We start from the raw sequence: 19,465 nt of genomic DNA, 5'->3' as shown, positions 1-19,465 counted from the left end.
AATAACCATTTATGGAATTGGTAATCTTACCGAGAAATCTCGGTAAAATTATTGAACTTTCTCAGTAATTTTACTGGACCTTGGTAAAAACGCCAATATTTTTTTATCGACTGTGGTAGAATTACCGAGATAAAATGGCAAAGTTACCGGGAATTGATTACCAATAAAAGTCGTGTTCTTACCTGAAAAAAAAAAAAACAGTAAAAATACCAGTTTTTAGGTAAGCTTACCGGTCTGCCGTAAAATTACCAATAATTGGTAAAAAAAAGTGAGATGGTAAAGGTACCAACGGAACTTAGTAACAACGCCGAGAATTTTTTTTCAGTGAATGTTCCTGAAAATTCGTGACTTGTAGAAGGCAGTTTGGCAACCCCTGATGGCTCATACAGCGTTTTTCCTTAGCACGGCAGTATGGTGGAATCATTTTTGTAGTTCCACCTCGCCGTGATGCTCTGTTACATGAGCCGCCCCCCCCCCCCCCCCCCCGCTTCCACAACCCCGATTATTTCATACCTCATTTTCCGCTTTCATCGGGGGCAATAAAAACGCTTGCATTTAACCCCCCCCCCCCCCCTTCCATCGAGCATTTATTTTATTCATGCAGCTTTCCAGTTCTTTTACGGCGCTCCCGTCCATCTTACCACGCTCTATTATGCCGTCATATCTCGGAAAGTCGTCTCGAAGGCGAAGGAGCGTGAGTCCATTCTAAGATTGCCACACTGAAAAAAAAATCTCGATGTATTTACTTAGAAAAGGGTAAAATTACCAAGAATTCAGGGTTCAATTTGATCCCAGTTTTTTCTTGGTAAAATTACCATTTATGGAATTGGTAATTTTACCGAGAAATCTCGGTAAAATTATTGACTTCCTCGGTAATTTTACTGGACCCTGGTAAAAACGCCAACATCTTTTATCGGCTGTGGTAGAATTACCGAGATAAAATGGCAAAGTTACCGGGAATTACCGATTTTTAGGTAAGCTTACCAGTCTGTCTTGGTAAAATCACCAATAATTGGTAAAAAAGTGAGATGGTAAAAGTACCAACGGACCTTGGTAAAAACGCCGAGAATTTTTTTTCAGTGCAGATTGACTCGAACAATAATTGATTTTATTGCAAAAATGCACCTGTGCAATTTTAATCCAAAATTTTTCTAATCATTGCATGAGACCTGAGGAAAAATCAGTAAAATTTTCAGTTTGATATGCCCAAGATTTTCCTTGTTTATGTGAAACTTGCGAGAGGAGAGTTCGCAGCATTGAAATGAAGTTATGTTCTTACGAGAAAGAAAAAGAGGTAGGAAAACAGCAAGAAAAGTAGCAAGAAAAGGAGATGAGGGAGGAGTAAGGAAAAGAGAATTATTCCTTCTCTCCTATCAGTTACGTTTCTCACGAAAATTTCGTTATGCAATTGAGATTTTCCATTGGTTAAATTGGCAGAATTTTTCATTCGACGACAGAAACTTTCTTATGCCCTTTGCACACATTGCAAGTTTTAAGTTGAAAGTGGGGGTCATCAGTGCATCGCTCATCGATGACCCCACTTTCAGCAAAACACTTGCGACGTGTGCAAAGGGCATTGGGCAATATCTGAAAATGCGAAAAAATTTCTCAGGAATGCCATGGGTGAATTCTCGGGCAATTTTGGCTGTTGAACCCAACATGACATCCGGTGATTCCTAGAATTCACAAACCCCTAGAAATTTCGTTTTTCTGTGAGAACTGAAACCTGGAAAATCCTCTCTTGCATAAGAAATGACGGATTTAGCGCTAAAAATCCGCCATGGTACGTTTTTCCTGATCCTTCCCTCATTTGAACTATACTGCCTTGCTAAAGAGGAACGCCGTATGAACATTCGAGAATTACCACATTTCCTTCGATAAAACGTTTATTTTTGCGGAACGTTATGAATATTTTTCCATGAAATTTTCAGGAACTTGAGTTGAAATCGCGCGCAAAATTATCTGAAAAATTGGAAGGAAAATTTTCACAAGTTCATCAGGAAATTCGTGTTGTATCAAAGGAATTTTGGCAACGCCTGAAGGTTCATACGGCGTTCTTCCTTAGCACGACACAGTAGGCCCGTGATATGACTTTCCATTCATTTCAATATTTATTGATTTGTTTATTTTCTTCCAGTCACTGTAGCAGTCACCACATCAATATTTACCAGGGCCCAAACAACAGTAGCCACCTTCTGATGACCATCTGCTCTGATAAAGAAGAAGAGCTCGTTTTCTCAGGGCCTCATCTTTTATTTGAGTTCAAGTAAGTTCATTCGTCGCTCTTTGTGTTTTAACTACTAGGTATACGATGTGAAATATATTAAGTGACTGCATGTTAAGGAATACACTTTGTGTGCATGTCATATTCTGAAGATTCTGAGCATATTATAGGTACCAGAAAATCCCCTGGATTTATATAAAAAAAAAAAAAAAAAAAAAAAAAAAAAAAAAAAAAAAAAAAAAAAAAAAAAACTGAAAATTAATTAAAGAGGCGGAACAAAGGCCGGGCCTGCGCCCCTTCCTCCGCCTCAAATGGCGCGTTTTGACAGCACAGATGACAATTTATTGAATAATTAGATCAAGGATCTCACCCAACACGAGCGTATTCAAATCACGCGCCACTGAATGTATGACCGCTGTTTTGACCAATCACAAAGCTGCATTCTTGCGTCGCGTTACTAGCGCATGCCGGCGCATGCGCACTTGTTCGACTTGTTTTGTTTAGGTTTTTGTAAACTCGCTTCATGCTTGATAAATGATAACAGAACCTAGTGATAACACAACTTTTCCCGGTTACTCAATAATTTTACAATTAGTAATAATAAATCGTGAAGTTTATAGTGACAAAAATTGTTTGTTAGTTGACAGCACGCCTCGAGACATTATTATTTCACCATGCATACCAAGTATAGTGGCGTAGCGTAAATGTCATCTCTTTGCAAAGGTTTTTCTCATAGACCGCCTTTGAACATGAAGATCATGATATTGTGCCGAGACATGATAATGAAGACCAGAAATTTTCTCCTTTTCACAAAGTTTATCAGACAGGAAAACAAACCTGACTAGCACTAAGAACCATGATTAGTTTCAAGAATTATGTGCTCCATTCAGGTACCAGATGACTGTGTCAATCAATTCATTTCAATCCATGATCAATCCCTAAATTTTTTTAAATGAATAGTATGTTGCCTCAGCCAGTAGTAACCAGTCTGTTCCAGTGTTTTTTTGTGCCTAATGACACTGCTTGGCCCTCCTCTAATTTTTTTCGCTAACATTCAATCTTCTCATAGACTCATTTAAGTAGTGGCTGCATCATTCTTGCGGAATTCAGAATATCTTATCTCATTGTTAAATGGCCCCTATCAACACAATAAAGCATAGCCTCAAGTCGGAGTTTTGTGTTGAGCATTTACTTAGTTGTTTCATTACGCAATCCTCAATATTAAATCACTAAGATGTTAATGACTTATCGAAGACAAGTAACTTTGATTGCAAAAACACTCAGATGCCTTCACCCCCTTGCCTTTAATACAGTGAAGTTATGTATTGGTTTAATCAGGGCCTTCAATCAGCAATGGAATATGTAGAATGACATAGCCACTGAATCATTCTATCCTAGTCCCACCTTCTCTGTGCACTACTACTTGTATCAAGTCGTAAATTTCCAAGTAACCTTCTTTTCTCATTTTAGGGGAGGTCCCTCAATACCGCCTTACGACTACCGAGGATTTCTTGCTTCTGTTTCCTTCATCAAGAAAATGATACCTACAGTGATGACGACTGAAACCACTCCAGCATTAACGACAGAGCTGCCATACACTGCCAGGAGTAAGAATCCCCATTCACTTTAATTTCACGTAATTGTGGCATCCATCAAACACACACCTGTCAAATTTTATGTACTCTGCCAATATAACCATTATCATATATCGATGGTGAAAGTACCAGACCACTTACCTTGGTTTGCGATGTTGCAGTCTTTGTGTCATACTTTATTTTTTAGATGAAAAACTACTCAACGTCAATTCTTTAATACTTCCGTGATTTTTCTTCTCTGTATGAAAAAAATCTGTGAAAACGTCAAGGAATGATATTGGTTTGTTCCTCATCACAAAAATAAAATGGGAGCAGCGATTTTTAAGCACTGCAAATGAGATACGTGGTCTGGTAGTTTCACTGTCAATATTTGTTCACCAGTAGTGTTGCAAAGAATTTTAATGAACCATGCGGATTTAGAGGGATACTAATGCTATGAAAATATGCTGAACTCCAAGTATGCTGCATCAGCCTTCTCTGTGAAGCTTTTGCCTATCTCTTTGAACAATTTGATGGTCAAACTTCAAAACCATGTCTTCGGCATCGAAGACCTCCTGTTACACTCAATTTTTTCTTTTGAAAAGTTGTCCCCTTAATTTCTTGAAAACTTTCTTGATTTTTCCTCCTGCTCAAAGAATATTCTGTATGAGGGTGGTTTCACGATAACTGGAATAGTTTTGTCGCCATAACAGACAACACATTTTTTGGTCATATTTTTAGTAGGAATGATATAATCACTTGAATTTTTTTGCATTAATCTACACAGGGTTACGTGTGATAACGCTTTTCAAAGATTTATTGCTTTACTTTTCAATTTTAATATATAAATGGCCGAAAATGTGCTGTCTGTTACGCTGACTTTTTTACCGCCTAACAGACAGCACATTTTCGGAATTTACATAATGTTAATTGAGAAGTAGAGCAATAAATATTAGAAAACGTTATAATACGTAACCTTTTGAAGACTAATGCAAAAAAATTCGAGTGATTATCTTTTCTATTAAAAATATTACCGAATAATGCGGTGTCTGTTACGGCGACAAAACTATTCCAGTTATCGTGAAACACCCATGAATCTCAAGCTATACAGTTGGCCTGTTTCTCTTCAAAGAAATAAATTAGGAGTGGACTTATTGAAGCATTGTAATGGAAATGCATGGTTTTGCACTTTGGCCATCCAGTTGCACCCGCTTCAACAAGTTGATAGTGAAATTCTAATGACACAAACCAAATAAGGTGTTTCAAAACGTAGGTAGGTATACATTTTATATTTCTGAGGGAAAATTTCAGCCTTGATGGTGCAGGTCATGGTTGAGCAAGTTTGCTGCCAGCACTGGGTTCCTGAACTAGATTCAATCCTGGGAAATTATGGACTTTGAAGAACATTTAAAAGTCAGTCAGCTGATGGATCACCATTGGATAATTTCAGTGAGAGGATTAAGTTTGATTTTGGCTTACTGCCAACCCTCATCACAACAAAACAATACTCTTTTGGGGTGACAGTGCACCTACAACCGAAGGTTTTCATGTTGGTAGCAATGATTGCCACATCCAAAATTCTCGACCCAACTCTCATCTAATTATCACCTGAGGCATCATGTCCGTCAACCCAGACACCTACTCTAATAGAAAACACCAACATTTTTGTCTAAAAATTTTCCTAAATGTTCTTCGTAAAGTGGTGGAAATTCCAAGAGGAAATATTGGGTTCCTAATTTTTCCGGAAAAAATTAAGTGTCCAAAAATTTCCTGTATCACAAGCTGAGATGGATCCATTTATTAAGCGTTACCTACCTATGCAATTTAGTCGATTTGAATATCTGGTTGCCCAAAAATATATTCCTTCTCAAAAGCACTTTCAAGTAAGAAAAAAAGGAAGAACAGGGGGAGAAAAATGAATGAGTTTTTTACTTAAATTTGTTCTCACTGGATCATATTTCTTTATCACTGTGAGTCTCTAGTCTCTATTCTAGAGTCCTGCCTTGGAAGAGTTCTGTATGAGCATTCAAATGTCGCCAAATTTCCCTCAACAAAATATTTATTTCTGTGGAAAGTTATGCATAATTTTTTTTTTTAAAGTTTCAGATATTTTATATTAAATGGAGAACAAAGTCATCCAGAAAATTTGAAGGAAAATACAATTTTCCATGTTAATTCGAATTTTATTTGAAGATGTATGGCAACGTCTGAGGGCGCATACAGCGTTTTTCCATAGATCGGAAGTATTTTTCTCGAAACAAGCTTACAGTGCAGTCAGTCATCAGATGGAGAACATTCTAATTGTCGGAGAAGTTCATGCCTCCATACCTAAAAATTCTTGTATCTTTGAAATCAAGAACTCATGAAAGTGTTGCTTTTTCTATTTTTTTGGAAGTATACTATTTACCATATTATGTGTTTTTTTTTCAGTGGAAAGTTACGGTAATAATTCACACAATGGATGTGGGATCCAAATTCTTGCTAATGACTCGAGAACAGGTCACTTTAACTCCCGCCCTCTGGAACACCATCGTAATTGCTCCATCGTTTTTGTGGGCAATCCCAACGATATCGTCCATCTTTCAGTATTTAATTACAAATTAAAGTAAGTTCTCTTTGTAATGCCCTGTGCCTGGTAATTGCTTTGTGCCAGTAATTCTGGAATAGAAACGCTTTATCCACTTTTGGCTCGAGTGGATTGGATATGGATAGAACTAAAATGAATCCTAATTTACCTTGAAAAAAAGTTTGTCCCAGGTGTGTGCAAGCTGGAAAGATAGAGACGTCACATTAAAAATCAGGGAATTTTGCAGGTTTTTTTAGGAATTTTAGCTGGTGCCATCGGAGAGAGCACAAACAACTTCAAAGTGCCTTTTTCCTCAATTTAACTCTCCAGAAGTTGAGATATCTTCCATTCAGAAGTCAGTGCAATCTAAAGAAAAAAAGTCCAAGTGGAGGTTTTGAACGAAGACCTGAGAGAGTCTGAGAATATTTATATTTTGAAGTCAGGTTAAAGCAAAAAAGGTCAAAGAATCGGAAATTAAAAGAATTATAAAAACTCTAAATGATCTTGTAAAAAGTTTGACAGAGCCAAAGTTATCTCTATTCAAACTGTGAGTTAGGTACAGTACGATGAATCAAAGAAAAATCACAGCATTAACGCAGAGAATAATCAAAAAACTTATGGAAACTCCAAGATCAATTTCAGGTAATACAGCTCATAGGCATTGCACCTACGCTACAACTGTAGCTCTCAAAAATGATTTATTTTTGGTGAAGCCTCAATGCCTATTAGCTATATGCTTCACTCCCACCTTCTGTTATTGCTTAGTTGTGAGCAAGATAATCTTTTAACTGCTGTCCCTAATCAAAGTGCAAAAACGTCTTGACCGTACGACCGGCCGGCTGTAAATGGTTGCTTGTTAAAATGGGAAAATCACAAAAAGAGGACTACGTAATGAAAAGTTTAAATTGCGTCAAAAATCACCTATTTCTCGTAAAATCATAGCAATAAAAAAATAAAGAGCAAAAAGATTAAGATGGGAAAATTCATCACTTTGAACATTTTGAGCAAAAAAGGGTTCACAAAGAAGAATTTCTCTTTTGAAAAATAGGAAGACTAAAAACTAGCTGCATCTTTGGTAATGTGGTTTCTTTAAGATTTAACCTTGTGAAATTGGCGTGGCAACCAAATCCTTCTGTACTTAGATTGTGTAGTAGGTACTTATACTGTGCCTTAAAACTGAAATTTGGCAAAATACTGCATAAATAAGAAGTGGCATATGACATGAGGACTACAATCTTAAATTTACTTTAAATTAACCATATGAGGACATTCCTACCAGTGGAAGCACTTAAAAATCACTTAAAAGTCTTAATGAATGACTAGTAAATTTCAGGCGTGCAAATTTCTGGAAATCAATTCATGTTAAAATTTACAGCTAGGATATCAGTGGGTAAGGTTGAAAGGCACAAATCTATTGGGGTGTTTCAACAGTCCTAAGTCATTTTTGTTCTGTTTTTTTTTTTTTTTTAATAGAGCTGTATCTCGTTACATATGATGTTTCTCTGTTTTTTCAAGTCCTGGTCAGTCATTCCTCAATACAGGACTTTTCAAAATAATATTTTTCTTTTAATTTCTCTTCAAAAAGGTTACACTGAGATAATACTGTAGGTATTAAAAAAACAAAACAATATACCAACCTAAGATTCATTTTTTCACCTTCCACACATGGAAAAAATTCTTAGAAAATTTCAAGGAAAAAGTTCATATAGCTCTCCTTTAAAAAGGTAAAATTTGAACAGAAATTTACAACGGTGCAAATGAAGGCTTGCACATTTCAACTGTAGCCATCGATATCCTCCTTTTTTCAAAGAAACAAATGCTACCCTCTACTGTCACAAGTTTCTCATGATTAAATTCCAATAAATGTTAACAAAAATTTTACGTACAGTTTTAATTTTGCATTTTAACTTAATTGCATTTTATTTCATGTTTCACAGTAACACGAAAACTTTTGTTAGTATTTCACAAAATTTTGATCCCAATTTGTTTTTCATTTTTTTTTCACTTCTATAAATTCTGCATCTATTTCAATTGAAAAATCCGCAAAAAAGTTCCCCACTTTGTATAGAATAATAATTTTCTAATTTGAAGCAACAGTCTCTCCAGGTAGAAACTGTTGTCTCTTGGTTTTTTATACTTATATGTTTTTCTCTGTTTCTCAGAGCACCTGCTTGTCAGTCGTATTTGGAGCTGTATGACGGACCGATAGGAGGAAATAAACCAATGAAGCGGATTTGTAGCCCTCAGACAAAACATGCCCGTGATGCTAGTGGCAAGTAAGTTATCCTGCACCATCATTTCGGGCACCAATCTTTTAGTTCGGAAGATACTATCACCTCCTATCTGTCAAACTTTTCAAGGTTATCCACTCTTGAAAATTACTATCTTCTACAAGCAGTGACAATTTTACCAGAGAGGCAGGCTTCATCCAACTTGTTAAGGAAGGAGATTTACATTATTTGACTACAAATTGAAGGAGAAAAAAAGTAAAAAAAATCAACGAGAAAAATGGTGATGTTTCAGGGTCAGGAGGTGAACATAGCTCCCTTCCTTTACAACTTTTTGCTGAATTGAAATCTTATTTTAGAAAATAACCAATGAGAAGGCCTTCATTGAGTTGCGCACCATGTCTAGTGTTTGTAGGGCCATGGCAAAAAATCTAGTGCAGCGTTCGTTGAAGTAGGAGCTCTTGCTATGAATCAACGGGACAAAAATGTATGCCTTTTCAGTCTCTATCTCGTAAACAAAGCACTTTACAAGGAAACTCAAGAGACCTTTTTTCTTCAAGAACTCTAGAACAGTCTAACTTACATACCAAGAACATATTTTTATCTATGTTAAACATAGAGGAAAAGAAGTGGTGGCACAAAGCATGACACTACGTATCCATGAGAGGAGGTATACTCAATGGCTCTCTCTAACCTGTAAGACAAATGTAGGAACAAAATAATAAGTACATATTTTCTATTTTTTTTTTTTATTTTTTGAAAAGGAGGGAATTCTGCCAAAGAAAATTCGAACCAAGAGACAAAAAATAAAAACTTTAAAATTTCTACTCTGGAAATGAATTTAAAAAATATAGTAAAATTTAAAGTGGCAGCCATCAGGAAAGCATGGCTTATTATAATTGCTCAATAAAAGAAGTAGATAGGTAGTGCAAAGCGCTGCAGGGTGAGGACCAATTTTATTCGCAATGATGTAATTTGTATTTTTGTCGTACACAGCTGTTTAAGTAAAGTATAAAAAATGAAGAATCGAAATTGTGAAATAATTCTAAGAAAATATAAAAATCATGTGCGATTCTCAGTATTTTTTTATGAGGATGGTTGAGCCACTTGTGAAAAGCACAGTCTTTTTAAAAAAATGATTTTCCTTGAAGTGTTTCCACCGACAAAATGTGTCCCAAAACAGCTTTTCGGAGTTGAACAATTCCTACATTTTCCAGGAGGCAGCCCCCTTTCTAGATCCCTCCTAGGTGCAGCAGTCTCACGAGGCAAGAGACCTCTGATTACAAGGAGAATTCCTATTAGCTTATCGTTACAGGAAAACTGATAACATTTTCAGTCAAAATTTTTCTCAGCACCCAAAAAAATTATCTTAAACTGCCATAGGTATGTAGAGAGAAGAGCTCAAAATCAGCCTAACAAGGTAAGAAAAGCTAAAAGAATGATTTTTAAGCTTGCACGATCCACTATTTGCTGACCACACTTGTTTGTGTGGACAAGGGTTGGGACAAGACTTTTGAGACAGCAAAAAAAAATTATTTTCTATGAAAATATGAACAGAAATTTTGTATTTTTTCAGTACCTACAGAATCTGATGTTCATTATTAATTTTTTAATATTTTCAGAAAGTATGTCTTTTTGGATCCTCCTCCAAAGATGGTATTCTGAAATGAGTTTTTTACTTTTCGAAGAGCTTAAATGCCAAACAATCATGAGATCTGGAATTCATGACAGATTTTAGGAACGAAAGCTTGTGAAGTTTTGGTGCTCATACTTTTCGAAAAATACTATGTTCACATTGCATCACTCTTACTCCGAGTCATTGAGGGCAAATCATAAATGCATGCTTTTGCATTTATAATTTCATTTTTTAAACAATTTTTTCAAGTACAACAAGCTATCTATCCATGTAAATTCATTTTTTTCAGCCTCATGTGAAATGAAGAAATTTTCCTGCTTTGGCTTTTATTTCTAGGCCTTTTTTTGTACTCCTCATCATTTGCGCAGCAATATTACTCATAGTTTATTCATTTAGTTCTCCTCTAGAAATCCTTGATAATCAGTTGATGCGATTTATTTTTCCAGGTTTCACTCACATGAAACTTTGATGTCTTCAGGGAATACATTCTCTATTCTTTTGCACCGTCTCTTGGGGGAAACTTACGCAGACGTAGAACATATTGATGGAGCGTATGCCTTTCATGATGGTAAGAATTTTTACTTCAATTGTAGTACTGCCCTAGAAACAATGCCTGTTCAAAATCAAAATTTAAAAAAAAAAAAAATAAAAAAAAAAAAAAAAACCTGAGCAACTGATGGGAAAATTCAACCCTGACGAAAATGTCAATCTTTGATGTTTTGTAAAGCAAGTAAAAGTCTTCATAGACGAAAAGAACCTATTTTTATGAATTTTATTTAAAAAAAGCCTTGGATTTTATGCACATTTTTCAACATTTTTAATTTAGTACTTAATTTTTGTCGATTTACGAGAAGATTACAAAAAACTATCTTGTAAAGTTTTATTTGAAGTTGAGTACACTGATTAGTCTAAAAATTCACTAGAATTCAATGTTAATTTTAAGGTGTGTTACAAGATTCAAGCAATATTTAAAAGTGAGCAGAAAAGTAATGTGAAATTTATTTTTCAGTCATATTATATAAAAATTAGTGATAAAATTGCTTCTTTAAGTTTTTTACTAGTTTTTTTTTTAAAAAAAAAATTAAAATGGAAAAAGAGAAAATACGCAAGGAAAATAACGTGCCTAAACAAGCTGTGAAAGTGATGAGCAGATTATGGAGGTATAAATGTCTCCTAGAAATTCCAGTGTTTGGTTTTGAACAATAAGATTCCCCTTCAAGATATTTTCAAGAATCTTTCAGTGATGTGACGTCATCTATGAACACCAGGAAATTCAGAAAGTGTAAAACGAAACCCTTCTTCTGATGTAAGATAACTCCATTTAAAAAACACAGTCAATTAGTGCCAAATCAAGCTTTTATTGAGACCAAAAGTTACTGAAATCAAATGTTTCGTTGGTCTCTTGACATTTTCAAAATGAACAATGTGATAAAACAGGGTTCAGGTTAATTTACACTGATTTTCACAGAAGAGAAGCTGCTTATGTTGAAGAAAAAAGCTCCAATTTTTACGAGGCTAATATTTTAAAACAGGACCTGAAGGTATTATTGGACCTGTTATACCAGAAGAATATTCAGTAAAGTTTTTTTTTATTGAAATAATGATTATCTGCCAAAAAGCCATAGTACAATCTACTTACTTTATCGGTTTTTTACAAAACATTTCTTTTCATCTGCATATTACAATTAGCTTAAAACTAGCACAGATTTTGTTTTACTCTTGAGATGTAGTATCTAGGATTTTTCTCGTCCCACAATCATAGGTCATAGGTAAATATAGTTTTAAGACTGAGAGTCTTTGAAAACAAATTTTTCGACACAACAAGCTTTTACTGTAATTATGAATGTCGATCACTTTTTTTTAGAGCTTATGTTCCAAATATTTTTTTTGAAAAGTTATTTAAGTTTAAGTCATCACAGTTTTTTTGGACTGTATTAACGGCCACAGTGTGAAATCATGCACCTTTGTTTGCAACAACAAATTATTTGTTGTTGCATGTACCTTTGACTTCCCGTCATACTTTATTCCTTTCTTGGAAAACTAGTCTACGTAATAATTTGAACATTTCTGTGATTTTTCTCTCTGTTAGCAGAAAAGGTACGAGTTTGAAGCTATGAAGTTGACTCGTCTCTCTTTGAAAAAATAAAATAGGAGCGAACATTTTGAAACATTTCAATTGAGATTTGTTGTTTCACACCATCAATATTATATGAATTGGTGCATTTTGTCATTTGTAATTTAAATCAAGCCCTAATGCTAAATCTGTGTTCATTTTTCAGAACAAAAAGATGGTACATTAGCACCGGACACTCTATGCAACACCGATTATTATGGTGAAAACAGCCTATCGAGTGGTCAGATAACGAATCCTGGAAACCAGCAAATATACTGGAATGTTGAGGGTCGTTTAGTATGTGCACATCGCTTCATACCAGCTCTCAATCAGAGCATCACGCTCAAAATCACAGCACTCAAACTGTCAAACGAACCTGGGTGCCAAACTGAATGTGGAGACGCTGGTTGTCGCTGCAACACTGATCTCGTGTCTCTCTCCCATGTCGATCATCTGTTATTCATGCACGACAATGGTGCCCAAATTTCTTGCCTTTGTGGCAATTTTCACGAAGACTGGCTACCCGTCTCTATCAGAAGTTGGTCCCCATTGAGGCTGGTCTATTCCGTAGCTCACTATAGTTGGACTGCTCAAGGATTTAATTATAAGACTGATTATTCTTTTAATTTAGATGGTGCTTGTGGTCATCATGTCATAAGTAATCACTCAGGTTCTTTGCATTCTACACGAATCGTTGGAGGAGGTGAATTAAATTACTACTATCACCAAATGTGTTCGTGGACTTTAGATTCGAATGTGGATAGACAACTAACTCTAGAATTAGCAACATCTCAAAACCGTCCTTGTACAGCGTGGAATTTCACACTGTACGAATATTCAGAGGGCTCGTCAGATCATCTAGGGCCTATCATACATACTTTCTGCCCGCGAGACAAGCACAAAGTGTATAATCTTGCTTGGAGGCTCAATGTTGTTGTCATCAAACTGACAGCAATGACGAGGACGCTCCCACAGTATTTCATTAAATGGCAGTCACAAGTCGTGAGAGCAAATACCCGAATTTCGGGGCAGACATCCTCAATTTTATCATCTCCCTCATCGTCCTTCTCGCACGCAATGCCCATTAGTAGGAGCCCTCTTAAAGCCATTTTTCTAGTATTTATTGTTAATTTACTGAGTTTGCACTTTGTATATAGGTGAGGTCACTCTCGTTGAAATTGTTTGACAAGAGGTGTCAAACTTATGTTTGTACATTCTAAATTGTTATTGCTTGGGAAAAATCAGGGTCCCTTTGGATTTTCAAAAATATTTCCTCTGTAAATATGTTTCCAAAACAGTCCAGCCGTTTTTTTTTTTTAAAAAAAAGAACCCATAAAACATGAAAGAAAAAGTTCAGATCCGGGTCAAGAACTTGCAGCCAATCGCGATAAGATTTTTGCAAAGACCTACAGATTGATGAGCATACTTGTTACTTAGATTTTTAAGTTGAAATATACCGAAGTATTAAAAACAGTAGTTTAACTATTTCTGCACGAAAATTGCGAAAGTAAGTATAAATATTAGCATATTACCCTCTAACTTTTTTCAGACATCCTGATTGAATTATTCTATGAGGAGCGAAGAGTTAATGAAAGTTAAAAATTGAACAGTCACAATAGTTAACCAATATCAGAGCACAAAATTTTAGGTACTTTGCTGAGCATCTTGTTTCAGGTTTTTTAAATTTTGTTTTTTATGCCCCTCTCGAAGAAGCTGCCTGATTGGTCATCACTGCTTAACGAGTATGTTAGAGTACAGCTCTACTGAAGAGAGCAGTATCTAATGCTCAAAGTCTCAATATCGAGATTCCCTTAAAATTTTTCTAATCCAACTTAGGTAAACTCACTGATTCAATTAGAGCAAGTAAATTTGTCCCCCATGTACAAGAACAAGACCTATTAAACAAAAATTGACTTTGTTTCATGCAAAATAGCAGTCAAGGGGCATTAATCCACCTCGCAGCTGTACTTATTGAGTGTAATGGTGCCCTTTTCTGCCGATTTCTAATTCTAAAATTTGTTTGTTGTTAGTCCAAAATGCAACCGTAAAAGCATGCAGAAGATAGTACCTACAATTGTCTTACCTAACATGATAATGGAAAAGGCCCCACAGATACAGTCAAAATTGAATATGCCGATTTTTAATCATCAAACGATTTCCAAGAGTTTTTTGGATGATCGGTGACAATATTACAAAGGACGGAGGCTTTTTTGAACAAAAGTTTTTTCTCAGACACTACTAGGTCTATTTTCTCGAATCTTCATTTTTGCACTTATTTTCTTTAGTAACCCTGTATTTTCGTGTGTAAATGGCAATAGGAGCTATTTAAAATTATCAGGACTCAGATTTGAGATGTCTTCGTTTTGGAGACATTGGTCTAATTGTTGAAATTGATAGACAGAGCTATGGACAAAGAAGACAAAAGGGATGTAGAGGGATCCTATTGGTGGAAGTGAGTGTTTGCGATAGACTAACTAACGGCAACCCACGAGAGACCCTACAGTTAGTCCATTATTTTCTCCCTTAGTTTACAGGAATCAACCATTTCAATCCAAAGGATCGCTCCATACTCCCTATGTCTTCTTTGTCTATCAATTTCAACAATGAGCCTACAGAAGAATGTTTCGTTAAAAAATTATCACTTATTCTCTCCTTCAAAGATATGAGCGTTGCTACAAACTCTGTTTATACTAAACGGTCCACAATTTTTAACTATGAAACTATTTCTCCTATTGATCAATATTAAATTGATTGATTTTGATGTAACTGATGAGTTATAAATAGAAAGTCGTTAATACTAAATGAATATGAACCAGGATCAATAATTTTCAAATGGAATGCAAAGGTTTTCAAAACTGCAACTAGCTCATGAAACGTGAAAGGAGGAGCAATATTTTACCCCTACGTGCATGGCTTGGTCACAATTTAAATGTTACGATATCTGTGATTTCTTTTAATGTAGAATTTTTCTTTGTACGCTGATGTTTTTCTGTATTTGTAAATTCCCAGAAGAAATTCGATGGCCAAAGTGCAAAAACATGTATCTCCATTTGTAACGTTATACAGTGTACACTTCCTGTCCCACTTTATTTTTCCTTTAAAAAACTAGTCATTGTAATAACTTGAAAATGGAGATTCGTGGTTTCGCACTTTGGCCATCAAATCACCCAAGGAAGTGAATTGTTTGGCGAATCATCAATTTCATTGCCACTTATAAATCTTTCTAATGTTACTCATTCAAAAAAAACAACAAAAAAAACAATGAAAATTCAGTGAAACAGCGAAATACAATGAAAGACAAACATACAATGAAACAGTGAAAAAAAATAATGAACCTCCTCCAGTTTTTTTGAAGTTGGTGTGTGGTTGCGGACAAGGAATAGTTTGATTTCAGTTCTTTTAACTATTGTGAGCCCTGCCTTGCCAAGGAGTAATGCTGTATGAACCTACTAACATTGCAAAATTTCCTCAAAAAATCTTGAATTTTCAGGAAAATCGGTAGGAAAATGTCTCCAAATTTTCAGAGAATTTGGTTTGTAATTTGAACTAAAGTGTCTGCAAATTTAAAAAAAAAATATTCATATCCTCAAAAATAAATATTTTCTGAGAGGAAATTATGCAACATTCAAATGCCTGTACACTGTTTTTCCTTGGCACGGCAGTGCACTGATGCTGTTACATAAATTTTATGACAAACACCTAATTAAAAGAATCTTATCTTCAGCTTAATATTTCAATCATTCTAAAAAAAGATGTATGAGTAGATGTAACAGAGATAATTTGGACCTGTAATGTATGGATTTTTCTTTTAAACGAAAAGCACTCAAAGATTTACGGCAGAATATTGAATCCTGCTGTGAATCACTGATTTTCCTGGTTTTTCGACAAAAAGGAAAATTTACCAGTGAAATATTTTTATTTTTAGCCGCTTTCAAAAACAAATGTGACTATTTTCAGAATAATTCATGTTTGGGGCTCAAAATTACTGGATTGAATCGCAACTGTAAGTTTTTCACAGGCTCAGCTCAAACACTCAATTTATTCTTTGGGATACTTAAGGGTGTTGTGTGTTTAAAACTCCATTTCAGAAGTACCTCTCATAAATGTTACTTTAAAAAAACTGGAAAAGCATTTCCAGGGTTACTTGTAGTCTGGGAAACTTGGAAAGTCAGGAACTCACAGCAACCTGGAAAAGTCAGGAAATTCATTTGAAAAGTTAGGGAAATTTTGCAAGCAGCATTTAACAGAAGGCAGCATAATTAGAAGGAAGAAAAGTCAAAATGGAAGGAGAGTCAGGGAATCCGACAATATTTGAATCAGGGGAAAAGCGAAAATAGTTTAGAACAGAAAATGAAGAATTTATGGAAACCTGGAAACCCTGGTTTTCCGTTCATGTAAATTTTAACATTTTCCTAAAGGAGTTGTCTTTTAAAAATAGACAAGTTTATTGTTAAAAATTATTACTTATGGGTAAACGGTCTTCTTGAGCTTATGATCTTCAGTTAGAAGAGACTTGCAGGCACCATTGTTAAAAAGAGGTATGCCCATCAATTAAATTCATGTTCCATCCAATATCTTCACCATTGTTTCTTAGCATACCCAGGGATATCACAGAGAAAAATTCCTCATTTTTTAATATTTCATACCTAGCTGTTTTTAAACTAAAAAAGAAAAGTATATGTTAAAGTTTGTATTTAGGCACTATTAATTTTAGCTGACAGAATTTCCATTGTTGAATACATTTTTAAGTGCATTTTGTCTTTTGTGTCCCTTTGTAGCTTGTCGGTTTAACCCCCAACAAGATAATCTACCTGTGAGCTGATTATTGAAATTGACAGACCAAGCGATGGACAAAGAAGATATAGGAAGTATGGAGAAATCCTATTGGTTGAAATGGGTGGTTCCTATAGACTAATCAAGGGCGAAAATGACGAAAATGATGAAAATGATGGAAAGTGGATGATTGAAATAGACAAAGGAGGTACGTAATAGACTAACAACGGCAAGCGACGCGGAACCATATAGTTACTACACCATTATGTACCTCCTTTGTCTATTTCAATCATCCTCTTCCACTTCCACTAATAGGATCCCTCCATATCCCTCTTGTCTTCTTTGTCTATTGCTTTGCCCATAAATTTCAATAATCGGCTTTCTGGGACACACCATGTAGGAAGCTCATCGTAATTGTCTTTTCATTTCTTTTTTGCATCTGTAAATGAAATTTATATTTTGAAATAAAATACATGATTAAAAAAATATCTGTGTAAGTATAATTTGTTAAACAAAAGTGCACTCCAGTAAAAGCTTGTTGCTGAGAAGTTATCCTTTTCTCAACATTAGCTAGTGAAAATCATGAGCTAAATAATCGAAACTCTATTTTGCATTTTCCCTCCATTTTGACGATAAAACTCAAACGACATATCTTGGTTTGCGAAGTTGCAGACTTTCTGTCATACTTCCTGACAATGTCAATCCTTGAAAACTTCCATGATTTTTCCTCCCTGTGCAAAACAAAATCTGAGAAAACTTTGAGGAATGATGTTGGTTTGATTTCTTATAAAGAAATATAACAAGAGGAGACATTTTTTAACATTGCAAACGAGATGCGTGGTTTGAGATTTTCACAGTTGATATACTTTATTTCTGCACACACCTGAGAACACAGTTCCTGGCTTTCTGAAGGTGCAGTGTTGAAATTAAACTCTCATAGATGATAATCACTCCTATTGCTTAAATGGCTTAATTATAGCAAAGTAACTTCCGCAAAAAGTGCGTAACAGTTTGTAATGTAATGATATATGAAGCTCTACTATTTTTCCTCTAATTTTGAAACAAACAATTTCCCATATTGTAAGAAAACGGAAAGGAAGCAATTGAAACTTTTTGAGAGTTTTTAATGTAAGTATTATGAAGGAAACAGATGCCGGAAAATTATTTTGAAATTTACTGTAATAAAATCGGATTTGCTTTTTACAGATGCTTCTTCCAGATTTCACAATTTTGCACTAAAATGCATTTACATTTTTTCGATAAATTCTTTTCATTCTCCACGCATTTCCTGAAAGGTTTCATGGCATTCTTGAATCAGCAAGGTAAACTAGTCATCAAAGGTATCCTAAAACATAAGCAGATCCAGATAATTCTATTCAGAGGGGGGAGAGGGAGAAGAAGAGTCTCTGGAGAGGAAAATTCTCGAATTTTAAAGCACCTAATAGGCAATTTGAGTTGATTTTGTCATTAATAATGACCAAATATAAATATTCTTCTTTCTTTCCTCCGTTCCGGCTTCTAAATAAATGTATATTGCAACTTTTACTACCTTCTTCCTTTCTCACCTTTTTAATCTCTTTTTTCTGGGCGGAAGGGGGGGGGGGCTCGCTCTTTCCGCCCCCCTTGGTTCCGCCAATTCCTTTAAAACTGGCACAAAGAGTGAGGTAAAACCAGGTTAACTGGTGGTGAAACCAGACTTACTCTATCCCTGAAACTTTTTTACGAGCGTTGAAATGAAGATTATTTGCCCTTCTTGTTGGTTTTTGTGACAGTAATTAAAGCTAAAAATCATCAGGGAATCATAAGCCTTGCAGTGCACCCTAAATAGGTATTCAATTCTGTGAATCTTACGCAAGTAGGTACCTGTTAGTAATTTAAAATGAAGACAATATTGTACAATAACAAATGACAGGTCAAACCAAAGTACACATCGAAATAATGATGCCACATTTTTTTCATGTGTGATGATACTTTTTAAAAGATTTATAAAAATTAAAGAAAGAAATAAAAAAAGAGACAAAGTAAAAATATTATTTTTAAAGACCACTGATGTCAGTTTGAGGATAAACTAATTGTATCATGAGGTGGCATTTTTCACCTCAGAGTTCTTCATTTGAAGAAACTGACCGTTTTTTACCTCGTATTAGAATTCATTCACATCATGTACATCCAAATAATTTTGTCTCAACCAATGTGTAAGCATTTCCAATATCGAATTCAGTAGGTAACGCTGCGCTGTCGGTAATTCTACCGCAAATTTAAACCGCTCCAGCTTCGCGCCAGACTGGATGATGTCATCCAGCACCAATCAGAGGCAGCCGTGTCGCGAGCGGGAAAAAACTTGAACCGAC

The 19,465-nt window shown here is 35.2% G+C and overlaps 1 protein-coding gene across 1 annotated transcript in view; it reads left to right on the top strand.

The window, feature by feature from the left end:
- Nucleotides 1-16,607, top strand: part of LOC109037212 (cubilin) — a 39,764-nt gene extending 23,157 nt beyond the window's left edge. Inside the window, exons 4-9 of the mRNA XM_072303741.1 lie at nt 2,138-2,266; nt 3,695-3,831; nt 6,229-6,403; nt 8,527-8,640; nt 10,675-10,796; nt 12,508-16,607. Coding sequence (XP_072159842.1) covers nt 2,138-2,266; nt 3,695-3,831; nt 6,229-6,403; nt 8,527-8,640; nt 10,675-10,796; nt 12,508-13,502 — 1,672 coding nt within the window. The 3' untranslated portion in view covers nt 13,503-16,607. The remainder of the gene's footprint in view (nt 1-2,137; nt 2,267-3,694; nt 3,832-6,228; nt 6,404-8,526; nt 8,641-10,674; nt 10,797-12,507) is intronic.
- The last annotated feature ends 2,858 nt before the right edge of the window (nt 16,608-19,465 follow it).

This window comes from Bemisia tabaci, chromosome 8 (assembly GCF_918797505.1).
Source record: "Bemisia tabaci chromosome 8, PGI_BMITA_v3".
NCBI lineage: Eukaryota > Metazoa > Arthropoda > Insecta > Hemiptera > Aleyrodidae > Bemisia > Bemisia tabaci.
This window is presented reverse-complemented; position numbering and strand designations above follow the sequence as displayed.